This window comes from Trypanosoma conorhini (assembly GCF_003719485.1).
Source record: "Trypanosoma conorhini strain 025E chromosome Unknown Tco_14.4_contig_00390, whole genome shotgun sequence".
NCBI lineage: Eukaryota > Euglenozoa > Kinetoplastea > Trypanosomatida > Trypanosomatidae > Trypanosoma > Trypanosoma conorhini.
In genome coordinates, this window is record NW_021704480.1 from 1 (window position 1) to 10,549 (window position 10,549).

Below are 10,549 nucleotides of genomic sequence, written 5' to 3' on the forward strand. Positions count from 1 at the left end.
TTCTCCCGCCTCTGCTTTTTCTTTTCTTTTCTTCGTTTTCTTTTTGTTTTGTTTTGTCTTGTCTTGTTTGTGTGCGTGTGCGTCGCCCGCCACCGGCTGCGCCGCGCAGCAGATGGCGGCGGCAACCGCACACGACTCACGCACACAAACGCCGAGGAAGCGGGGGAGCGGGTGGGAAACAACCACAACAACAACAGCACAAACACAAAACAAAAACCAAAGAGACAAAGCAAAGCAGCAACGTGGCAAGCACCGCCACGAAGAATTAACACACAAAAAGAAAAGGAAAAAAAAAAGAACATAAAAAAAAACGACGAGTCGTGGCGGTGGTGGCGGCGGCAGCTGAGGTGCAACAGGACACGTATACGCGTGCGGAAGAGGAGCTGAGGCGGCGGTGGTGGGAGAAGAGGATTCGTTCGTTCTACACTTCCTTCGCGCCCCTGGCAAACACACACATACACACACACGTACACGTACATACATACATTCAGCAATAGCAATCTACACCTTCTCTCTCTCTTTTGCAGCGCACTTTATATTCGTCTTCCGCCTTCACCCCTGCTCTCTCCGAGCCGCTCCATAGTTCGACGCACACCGCCATTGTACCGCTTGAGAGCCTCAACTGCTCTCTCTCTCTCTCTCTCGTTTTTTCTTCTTCACTTCCTCCGTGTGTCGGCCCGCGCTTCTCCTTTAGATCACGCAAAGAATGGAGAAGAGGCAGAAGAGGACAATAAACGCCCGCCTCCACCACGCCCGACGCTCCACCTCTGCCTCTCCTTGCGCCGCCTTCCTTGCCGCGACCCTCGCCCCCTCCTGGGCTGCCAACTGCTGCGCCGCGTCGTCGTTCCCTGCCAGCTGGTGCGCCTTCGTTGCAATCGCCTTTGGTGAGGCAGCGCTCCAGTTGACCTGCGGAAATTTTTCCTCAAGCACCTTGAAAAGCGGATCCACCAGCGGCTGCACCTGCTGCGCCAGCCACGCAAACCCAGAGACGCAGAGGCCGAAGAGAAGCTTCGGGATGTGCAGCACGTGGCTCTCGAGGTTCTTCAGCCCCTCGCGCGCCGGGGGGTTCAGCCAGCCCCGGAACAGCAGGTACGCCTGCACAATGATGGAGATGGCAACCCCCCAAATGTAAAAGTACACCGCCTTGTACAAGATGGTGGTCAAGCGGCTCAGCCGCAGGTGGCGCTGGGCGAAGCCCGGTGAGCTGCACTTGATGATAATCGCGTCACGGAAGTGTTGCTCGTCGTAGTCCTGCGCCGCGGCCACCTTCTCTGCGTCCTCCCCGGCGTTCGCCGCGGCGCGGTCATTCGTGCCAGGGGCGTTCCGCGCGCTAGAGGCGGCGGCGGCCCCCGTGGCAAGCGCCGCCGCGCGCCGCGCAATCGCCTCCTCCCTCCGCCGCTGCCAGACATTCCGCTCCTGCGAGATGAAGGCCTGCAACTTCGTGCTCGCCCGCAGGTGCAGCGGGTAGCCGTCCTCCAGCACGTTCACGGCGGAGGTGTCGTTTGTCATGTAACTCGCGTTCGTCGCGCCGAGGGTGACGGCGGCCCACCCGCCCCAAGTCTTCTTTCGGTACGCGGGGAAGAAGATGACATTGTCGGCGTAGTCGAGGCCCAGAAAGCGCCGGCCTATGCGGTACCGCGTGAGGCTCCAGAAGTGGCTCTCCACAACTCCCTGCATGCCGCTGCGCCGCCGCCAAAACACGGAGCGAACCATTTGCCGCGGCCCGAGTCAGATGCACAACCAACCAAGCAAAAAAAAAACGGAAGAAAACCTCTGCCGCCCTGCTCGCACGCACGCAATGCTAGGCACAGCCACCTGCGATGCGATACGTCTGCTGCTGTGACAACAACGGAGCCGCAGCAGCAATCACGCGTGCCAAGAAATGCAAAACCCGGGGCAGCAAGAGGGCCTCAATATAATATAATATATATGCGTGGGCCACGGATGAGCGGCTGCTTTTGCTGCTGGGCGCGCCCTTTTGCTTTCGTTGCCTAATGCTCCTTCGCGTGTATTTCTTAGCTTTTTTTCTCTTTCCTTGTTTTGCTGCAGGACAACGCAGGCCCCTACTTTTTTTCTTTTCTTTTTTTTAAATACAAATATGATTCTTTATTTTCGTTTACTATTATTCCCTTTGCCTGCGATTCGTGTGTGTGTGAGGATGGGCTCAGGTTGAGGTGCACAGCGGCGACGTAACGCAATGGCGGCAAACCACCCAATTAATTTTTCTCGTTTAGAAGGGAAAGAGAACCGGTGAAAAAAGAAAAGAAAAGAAAGAAAGAAACAGACGCGAAGGCCAATCCCTGCTGCGCAGATGCGGATCAAACGCACTGTGGCTGGCAGCGAGGAGAAAAGGAACAGCAACCCCGTTTTGTTTGTGGCACTTCTTTACGCTTGGCCTCTTTATTGGCTCGCACAGTTAACCGCTTACGTGGCACACTCCTCCGTTGTTGTTTTTGTTGTTGTTGCATGCACGACCGCATTGCAGGAGACGCCGCCCGCAGGCTCCTCGCAGAGAGGCGACTTCTCCCACGCTCGCGCCTCCGCCCTTCCCACAATTGCGGGCCACTACATGCGTGCGTGTACGGTGTGTATTCACCCCCTCCTCCTCCTCCTCCTTCCTTTTTTTTTTGCGTTTTTTTTTACTTGCGCGTGCGATGTGTTTCGTTTAAAAAGCGCTTTGTTTTTTTTTCCTTCTGCCCCTCCTCCTTCTTCCCCTTAATAAACAAGCATGCGGTGCGTGCACGCGCCTCGTCGCCGCGGCGTGAGACTTCAGTGGTCCGTCCTTACCCGCTTGTGTCGCCGCCCCTCGAGCTGGTCCTCCTCGCCCTGCGCCCGCAGCAGCTCCGCCATGTCGTCGCCCATGCCGCCCGCGGCCTCCTCCGCCTCGTCGTACTCGTCTTCGTCGTCGTCGTCGTCGGTCTCGGCACCGGCCTCGGCGTCCAACGTGTCGGAAACGACGCTGCTACCGCTACCGCTGCCGCTGCTGTCGTCTTCGTCCTCCTCCTCGCTGCTCGCCGCGGAGTTGACGTCGTCGTCGCTCGCCGCGTCAAACTCCGCCTCGCTGCTGTGCGTGGAGGCGTCGACGCCGTAGGAGGAGCCGCGGTCCGCCTCCGCGATCATCTCCGCTGGCGCCGCCTCCGCCGCCTCCGCCCCGCTGGCGTCTTCCTCGTCCAGGTCCATCCGCTCCAGCGCGTGCATGTCGAGCTCCTCGTCGTCGTCGCTCCCACCGCCGGCGTGTTTTTTGTTTGCCGCCTCCGCCCCCGCCTCGGCGGCGGCCAGGCGTTGCGCTTTGCGCAGCAGCGCCATGGCCCCGCGCTTTTTGTTCTTCCTGGAGTGGGGGTCGTGTTTGCTCCGCACCCGCAGCGCGCGGTACTCGCCGCCGGCGCAGCGAATCTCCGTGAACATCGCAGGGAAGATGATGCCGGCGTCGGAGTTCGCGAACGCGCCTCGCTCCGATGGACGGACGGACTTGAAGATGGAGAGCCGACCGTACATCGCCGCCAGCGGGTCATAGAGGGCCGTCAGTTTCCTATACTGGTGCAGCAGAGGCGCAACAAAGTCCTTTGGTGGTGAGGGCTTTGCCGTGGACGCCGCAGACGCGGAGACTGTCGCTGGCGGCGGCGGCCCCTCGACGCCTTGGTTACTACTTTCCGAAGACGCATTTTGCCTCCCTGCCTGCTCCTGCTCCTGCCGCCGTTGTTCTTTGAATAGCTGCTGCGCCTGGTACATCTCGACGCCGCGGTAGTGGACAATGGCGTCTATCCAGTCAAACAGGGGGGAGCGAGAGTTGGCCCCGCGCACGCGTTGCGTGAGAATCTGCAGCAGCTGCAGACAGTACGGCAGCTGAAGCCCCATCACCGTTGCGCGGATGTCCGCCGCAGATCGTGAGGCGACGGTAAGGAGCTCCATCACGGCCGACGCGTCACCGGCATGAAGCGCCTGGTAGAGCGGAACCGTCGCAAGCCCCAGAGCATGTTGTTCTTGCTGCTGCTGCTGCTGCTGCTGCTGCTGTTGCGAGGGTGCCTTTGATGCAAGTGACAGCTGCTTCAGGCGCTGCTCCAGCGTCAGGCTCTTCTGCGGGAGGTCCTTCACGCTCTTCGCGTGAACTGGCACCGGCGCGACAAAGCCCTCCGAGGGCGTGTAGGTGGCACGGGCGGCGAGGCGGAGCAGCTGTTGCTGCTGGCGGCAGTGCGTGGCCCAGGCGTGGTCCAGCACCTCCATGTCGGCGTGCACGGCGTCAATCCCGCCGCCCTTCTCCGCCTCCGCCCCCGTCGGCATCACGTAGACGGCGCCGTCCTCCACAAACACGGAGGCGGCTGCGGCCGCGGACGACGCGGTGGACGCCTTCCGCGCCGCCTCGTGCAGGTCCAGCGCCTCAAAATGGGGCACCGCGAAGCGGCCTCGCAGCACCAGCAGCGGTGGAGGCGCCCCCGCCTCACTCTGCATGAAGGCGCCAAAAAGCAGTCGTGCAGAGGCCTCCTTTGAGACAATGCGGAGCGTCGGCGGCGTCGGAACCGGATCCGCCACAGACGACAGCAGCGCGCTGCCAAGGTTCCACACAAGCACCGCGCCGGTGAAGGTGGTGGCGACAACGAAGGCCTCTCCAGCCGTGTTAACGCCGTTACGGCGGCTGTCCGCGCCGTCGTGCGGGGTCGCAGGGTCGTGCACGGAGACCTCCAGAATGCGCTGGCCACAGAGGAGACTGCGGCGGCAGCGCGACGCCGCCGTTTGGCTGCCGACGGTGGGGCGTGCATCCCACACCCGCACCACGCCCTCCTGGGCGCTGGCGGTAACCACCACGGGCTGCTGCCGGCTGCCCCCCATCCACGCAAAGTCGGCGCGGGAGGCCTGCGACGCAAAAGTCACCAGCCGCTCCATCGTCGCCCCCGCGCGTTGGGCGGCGCCGGCGCCGAGGAAAAGCGTGTACACGGCGTTGGTGGGCCCCGATACAAAGACGAGGAACGCAGACCCGGTCGCGGGCACGCCGTGTGGCGTGTCCTGCCCTGCAGACGCCACGACCGCGATGGCGCCCACGTCGTGCTGCAAACGCAGGTGGGCGGCCACCGTCTCGCCACGCAGGCAGTCGACGACGCAGAGCGCGCGGTTCGCCGCGACGCAGAATAAGTAGTGGCCACAGAACACAGCCGCCGTGATCGCCTGCTGCGTGTCAGACACGGCGAGGTGTTGCACGAGTTCGTCCTTCGTCACGTTGTGCAGCAGCACCGTGCCGTTGCTCAGCCCCACCGCCGCGTGGCAGGCGCCGGAGACGCCCACCAAACTTTTCGCCTTTTCTTCTTCTTCCTCCTCGGCGGTCTGGGGCGCCGCAACGGTGCCCAGCGCCAGCGCCGTCAGCGACACCACCGCAAGCGACGCGCGACTCCGTGGCGGCACCTCCACCACCGCCGCGAGCGCCCCCGTCGCCACGTCAAACACCCTCGCGCTGGGAAAGTCCATGCCGACGGCGAAGTAGCGCCCCGCCAGCGCGTGGCGGATCATGAGAGAACGCTCAGTCATGGACTGGCCGCGCCGCCGCAGCTCCGCGTGTGTGTTTGTGTGTGCCTGTTGCCCCCCCCCCCCCAACTGCCGACCTTCTCTTCGCCGCTGCGAGCCTGTAGCGAAGCGCCCTGCCCTGCCGCTCCCCAACGACGGGGAAACGTTTTATTTTTTATTTTTTTCCTTCTGCCTCCTTTCGTTTCCTCTACTCCCCCCCTCCCCGCCGCTCACGTTTACCTGCCACCACTCTGCCTTTGCTTCCCGGCGGACGGCGACGTCGTTGCCTCCTCCCTCCCGCTGCTTCTCGCGACGCTTCCTTCACCCGCCAAAGAGACAGAGGGAGAGAGAAAGACATAAAGGCAGATAGAAATAGAGAGAGAGAGAAGGTGAAGGTGAAGGGTCCTCACACACCTACACATGGACACAAAGAGAGGGACGGGGGCATCGCCGTGATTTCTGCATGGCGTTCCGCACGCCGATCTCCGCCGGCTCACTCCACCCACCTCTTCGCTAAATTACGTTACAAAGGGGGACCCCACCTTTTTTCTTTTTCGCCTTTTCGTTTTGTTTACTTTTGCTTTTAAACGTCTCCGCCATGCGGCGTGCTCGCACGCCTCTCCTACGCCCCGCTCAGAGCAGGAGGCCAAACTCACGCAGCATGACAACAGCGGGGTTTGTAAAGTTCATCTCGTACCAGTAGTTCACCGCGGCGATCAACGGCAACGGGGGCCTCTGCGCGTCGGCCGGGGGATTTTCCCTCGCACGCCGGTCGTCCTCGTCGGCGTGCTGCGCCACGCGGTGCAGCCACATGGCGGGGAGGTACAGCACCTCCCCCGGCTGCACGTACGCCACGAGCGGGTGCAGCCGCTCGCGCAGGTTGGCTGGCAGGAGCGCGGCATCCTCCACGGCGGCCGGCGTGAACTCCACGTCCATCCACGGCACCGTCAGGCCATCCCGCACAGGCGCCCCCGCAAAGGCGTAGCCGCCCTCGCCGCCCTCGCCGCCCTCGCCGTCCTCGCGCCGCACGGCAAATGCCGCGGAGGGCAGCTCCGGCTTCGGCACAAACGCGCCCTCCCACGGTGGGATGAGAATGAACTCCTTCACCCCACGCACCACCGCGTAGAGGTTCTCCACCCAGTCCTGGTGCATGGAGGAGACGGAGGCGGGGGTGCCGAACCACACGTTTGCCGCCTCGTGCGGGCCGCCAAACACGCGCTCCCCGAAGCGGTCGAGCGCGGTGCTGATGTCGCCGTGGAGGTGCTGATACTCCACCTCGAGGCAGTTGTTTTGCATCTGCGCGTAGGCAACCACGGGCGCGGGGCGGCGCAGGTCAACAAAGACGGGCCGCACCGGCGGGTGCGCCGGGTTCGCGCAGAGAAGCTGGTACAACTCCGGCAACGTCGCGCGAACCTCTGCGGCGCACATAAAGAGCTTTTCCGTCACCACGGCGTCCTCCGCAGAACTCGCGTCCGCCTCTGCCTTTGGGGCGCCTCGGTGCGTCACGTACGTCACCGCATCGGCGCGCCCGTTCGGCGTCAGGGCGACCGTCACTCGCCTCACGTCGTCCGTCGCCTCGCGCTCACGCGGGCGGGGGCCGCTGGCATCCGCCAAGGCGTCCGCATCGTCCTTTGGCGGGGCGGCCGCCTCCGCCGTGCCCTGCCGCCCACGCGCAAAGTGCCCATCCAAGTCAAAGAGGTACGCGTCATCGCGCCAGCGCCGCATGGCGGGCCAGTCCTCCAGCGCCCCCACAATCACGCACGGGCGGGACTGGAAGACGAACTCCCGCATGAACGCCTGCTCCGTGAGCGTGCGAACCTCCTCCTGCTCCGCCTCACGCTCGCCCCGCGTGCCGCTGCGGGAACTGCGGCTGAGCCCCTCCACACGTATCCGCTCAATGCTAAACTGATCCAGGGCTCTCGCGGTGTTCGCGAAGGCCTCGGCGACAGTTGCGGGTCGCGGCTCCCCAGCAGCGTGCGACATCCTGCCTGCTCCCCCCCCCACCTCCTCCTCTTCTCTTCTCTCCTCTCTCCCCACACCCACACACACACGCAAAGAAGAAGCAGAAGGCGGGAAAAGCAGGCGGTGACGAATGGGCGGACAGAAGACGCGGGTGAGTCGTGGCCCACGGGACAAGACGAAAACCCAACAACAACAGAAAGAAAGACGAATAACATGAAAGAAAAAGAAACAACAAACAAACAAAGACGATGCGGGGGAGCGGCGAAGCAACACCAACACCGAGACAAAACTCAACACGCAGAGAAACAACGAGGCAATTCCCTTCCCGTTGCCTCAGACTTGAAAAGAAACTCACACACACACACACACACACAAAGAAGAGGAAAACAAAAACACCACCGCCACCACCAAAACATCAGCAGCGGCGGCACGACACACACGGTGTTTTTACTTCACACCTGCGCACAACAAGCACTCACAAAGACACACACACGCACACATCACACTATTTTTCCCCTTTTCGGTTGCGTTTGTCTCTCTTTTTTTTTTTTGACTCGGCAGGGGAACAACGGCACGCAGTCGCCACAGGGCGAATCAAAACAAAAAAAAGTAAATAAAGCGGCATCCCCCGCTGAGTACAACCCGCGCTCTCCCCTTCCCTCGTATCTTGCCTCCTCCCTGCATGCGTATACCCCTCCGTGCTGCGCCTTATGCGTCCAGCACCACCGCCGCCGCCACTTTCCCCTTTGGCAATGCCAAGAAGAGCGTGGGGGCAAAGAAGGCCAAAGGAAAAAAAAAGCAAGCAAAAAACAACTCCTCGACAATAAAAGCGGTCATCGCAGTCGCCAAGAACAAAACAAAACAAAACCACCCTCGGCACCACCAAACCTCTTAGCCTCTATCACTCCACGCACAACGTGGGACCAGAACCAAGGGAAAACAAAAAACATCCCATCTCAACGCGCCGTTTATTACACAAAGATGTTTTTGCTATTGTTGTTTGCCAGGTTCCGTCGCCTTCTCCCACGCACCCCCCCTCCCCACTACCTCCCGTACCGCGTCATACGCTCCACCACACTGAGTGCAGCAAACTTACGTACACAACCATATGCGCAAAACATATATTTATGTGCGGATGCACTGTTGTATGTGGCGCAAGCATTCACAGACATCATAACTATAAATATAAATATATGCATATATGTCTACCTCGGCACGCTAGTTCCAGTACTTTGTGGGCGGTCCAAACCCAGTATACACATCGACCGATAACATCAAGAGCAAAGACATAATATATATATATATATATATCAACGGAAAGTAGATAAAGCAGTATAGCGCCGCAAAGAAGCCTCAGCAGCAATAACAGCCAGCACGCCTTAGTCCAAAGGGGGAAAGCAACTTTTTTTTTGTTTCTTTTGGTTTTAATACTTCCCCTCCCCCAATTGTCCAGCTCCCTTGCCACACGCATTACTGCCAATATCTACATGCATTCCTCACTTGGGGAAACGGCGATGGCTCTGCTGCACTCAATTGTGCCGGTGACGGGGTCAAATTCGAAGCTGACGGCGCTCCCGTCGCACGTCACGCAGTACAACTCGGTCGGGTGAGAACACTTGAAGCGACTCGGAAGCACCTCGCTGGCGGCGGTGTGGGCACGCAGCAGGGCCTTCGTCATGTATTCCACCTGCAAGTAGGCAGGCTGCTCCCACCACACCACAAGCGACTGCGCGACCTCGGTCATCGTGGCGTAGTCGCGCCTTTGTGAAGAAGCACGGCTCACCTCGTTCACGCGACTCGCCGCCCCCTCATTGCTCTCGCCAGTATATCCCCAGTACAGCCGTGCAGCCCGACCCGCACCCCCGACGATCGGTGCCACCTGTGAGACGTACCGGCGTAATATGCCACTATACTCCTGCGACTTGCTCAGCGACGGGGCTGCACGCGCCGGGGCGATTTTCGGCGTCAGTTGAGAGCGCCGTGTGCCGTTGAGCGAGGAGTGAGAGGCGGAGCTCTCCAGCTCGGCACGGCCGCGGGGCCCCGCGGCGTCGCCGTCTGCGACACGGCAGCTGGAGCCGGTGCCACGCAGCAGATGCTGCCGCAGCTCCCCCGATGTCGTTTCCACCCACCTGGGGAGGAAGGCGTCGTCCGCCAGCGGCAGTGGAGACTCGCAGGCGGCCCACTCGGAGTTGAAGTACGCGGAAACCAAGCCGAGGCGGTGCAGCGTCGAGTGGGAGTTTTTCGCCCGACCGACCTTGCTTGGGTCCTTCGTGCTAACGTCGTACGGCCGGGGTTGCTCCTGCTCGCCCACAAAGAAAACCTTCAGGGTGTTCCACGCTATGCAGAAGAGGAAGGCCTCCCCAAGAAAACGCATTTGAAAGATGGGCGTTGGCAGCGACGCATTCCGGACTTCCCGAATTTTCACAAAATAGCCGGGAAGTTTCCTGCCGTCACCAGAATCATCCATGCCGCTCTTGGACTCCGCCTCGGCAGAGGGCGACGGGGCGGACGCGGCCGGATCCGCCACAGTGGGGGATGCCGCGCCCCTTTCGCAGTAGCGCCAAACACGGATAATGGTCGCACGTTCACTGCAGGTTGCAATGTGCCACCGAAGCGCTCCCGACACGGCGCTGCTGCTGCCGCTGCTGCTGCCGCCGCCGCTTCTCAGGTCGCCGTTGAGATCCATCGCCAGCGAGGCGAGTGCGTGTTCGTGGGCCACCGGCACCGTTGCCAGCCACTCCGCATTCACCCTATTCGAAAAGGACGACTCCGCATCATAGCGGACCAGACTGAATCCAACCATGGAGCTGCGGAATGCGACACACTTTTTACTGTAGTCAATGTCGAGTGGCGCAACGAAACGCGTGGTGGACGCCGTGGAGGAGTCGGAGGCGGCGGCGGCGGCGGCGGCAGAGTCGCCAAGGTTCAGCTGCTGGAACTTTGCCGCGGGCAAAGGAACGCTCGCGGCGAGCGGGGACGAGGTTGAGTTCACCGGGCACGAGTTGGGGCTTCGGTCCGGCCACAGCGGCACGGCGAAGCCGCACGTCCCCGTCTCGAAGCTGTGCAGGCGCAGTTCCCTGGTGGTGAGAACGATGAT

General features: G+C 61.4%; 5 protein-coding genes across 5 annotated transcripts in view, besides 13 other annotated features; all 5 read right to left on the reverse strand.

The window, feature by feature from the left end:
• The first annotated feature begins 16 nt into the window (after positions 1-16).
• Positions 17-73: a microsatellite.
• Positions 74-178: 105 nt separating this feature from the next.
• Positions 179-220: a sequence feature (A-rich).
• A 54-nt stretch (positions 221-274) lies between these two features.
• Positions 275-311: a sequence feature (A-rich).
• A 136-nt stretch (positions 312-447) lies between these two features.
• Positions 448-490: a microsatellite.
• A 135-nt stretch (positions 491-625) lies between these two features.
• Positions 626-644: a microsatellite.
• A 46-nt stretch (positions 645-690) lies between these two features.
• On the reverse strand, positions 691-1,713 carry Tco025E_06082 (uncharacterized protein; the record flags this gene model as incomplete). The annotated part of the gene is made up of 1 exon (XM_029372971.1): positions 691-1,713. One exon carries the CDS (start codon positions 1,711-1,713, stop codon positions 691-693), a length of 1,023 nt encoding a protein of 340 aa, XP_029226897.1.
• A 539-nt stretch (positions 1,714-2,252) lies between these two features.
• Positions 2,253-2,285: a microsatellite.
• Positions 2,286-2,443: 158 nt separating this feature from the next.
• Positions 2,444-2,465: a microsatellite.
• A 130-nt stretch (positions 2,466-2,595) lies between these two features.
• Positions 2,596-2,620: a microsatellite.
• A 149-nt stretch (positions 2,621-2,769) lies between these two features.
• Tco025E_06083 (uncharacterized protein) lies at positions 2,770-5,514 on the reverse strand (the record flags this gene model as incomplete). Its single annotated transcript, XM_029372972.1, has 1 exon — positions 2,770-5,514. One exon carries the CDS (start codon positions 5,512-5,514, stop codon positions 2,770-2,772), a length of 2,745 nt encoding a protein of 914 aa, XP_029226898.1.
• A 308-nt stretch (positions 5,515-5,822) lies between these two features.
• Positions 5,823-5,877: a sequence feature (GA-rich).
• A 158-nt stretch (positions 5,878-6,035) lies between these two features.
• Positions 6,036-6,075: a microsatellite.
• Positions 6,076-6,123: 48 nt separating this feature from the next.
• Positions 6,124-7,473, reverse strand: Tco025E_06084 (transcription factor jumonji, jmjC domain-containing protein; the record flags this gene model as incomplete). The annotated part of the gene is made up of 1 exon (XM_029372973.1): positions 6,124-7,473. One exon carries the CDS (start codon positions 7,471-7,473, stop codon positions 6,124-6,126), a length of 1,350 nt encoding a protein of 449 aa, XP_029226899.1.
• Positions 7,474-7,497: 24 nt separating this feature from the next.
• Positions 7,498-7,522: a microsatellite.
• Positions 7,523-7,646: 124 nt separating this feature from the next.
• Positions 7,647-7,698: a sequence feature (GA-rich).
• Positions 7,699-8,740: 1,042 nt separating this feature from the next.
• Positions 8,741-8,763: a microsatellite.
• A 172-nt stretch (positions 8,764-8,935) lies between these two features.
• Tco025E_06085 (uncharacterized protein) lies at positions 8,936-10,255 on the reverse strand (the record flags this gene model as incomplete). The annotated part of the gene is made up of 1 exon (XM_029372974.1): positions 8,936-10,255. The coding sequence occupies one exon, from the start codon at positions 10,253-10,255 to the stop codon at positions 8,936-8,938; it is 1,320 nt and encodes a 439-aa protein (XP_029226900.1).
• Positions 10,256-10,289: 34 nt separating this feature from the next.
• Tco025E_06086 (uncharacterized protein) overlaps positions 10,290-10,549 on the reverse strand; it is a gene marked incomplete at both ends in the record, with an annotated part of 1,512 nt that continues 1,252 nt past the window's right edge. Inside the window, one exon of the mRNA XM_029372975.1 lies at positions 10,290-10,549. This exon is cut by the window's right edge and continues 1,252 nt beyond it. Within this exon, the coding sequence (XP_029226901.1) occupies positions 10,290-10,549 (260 nt within the window).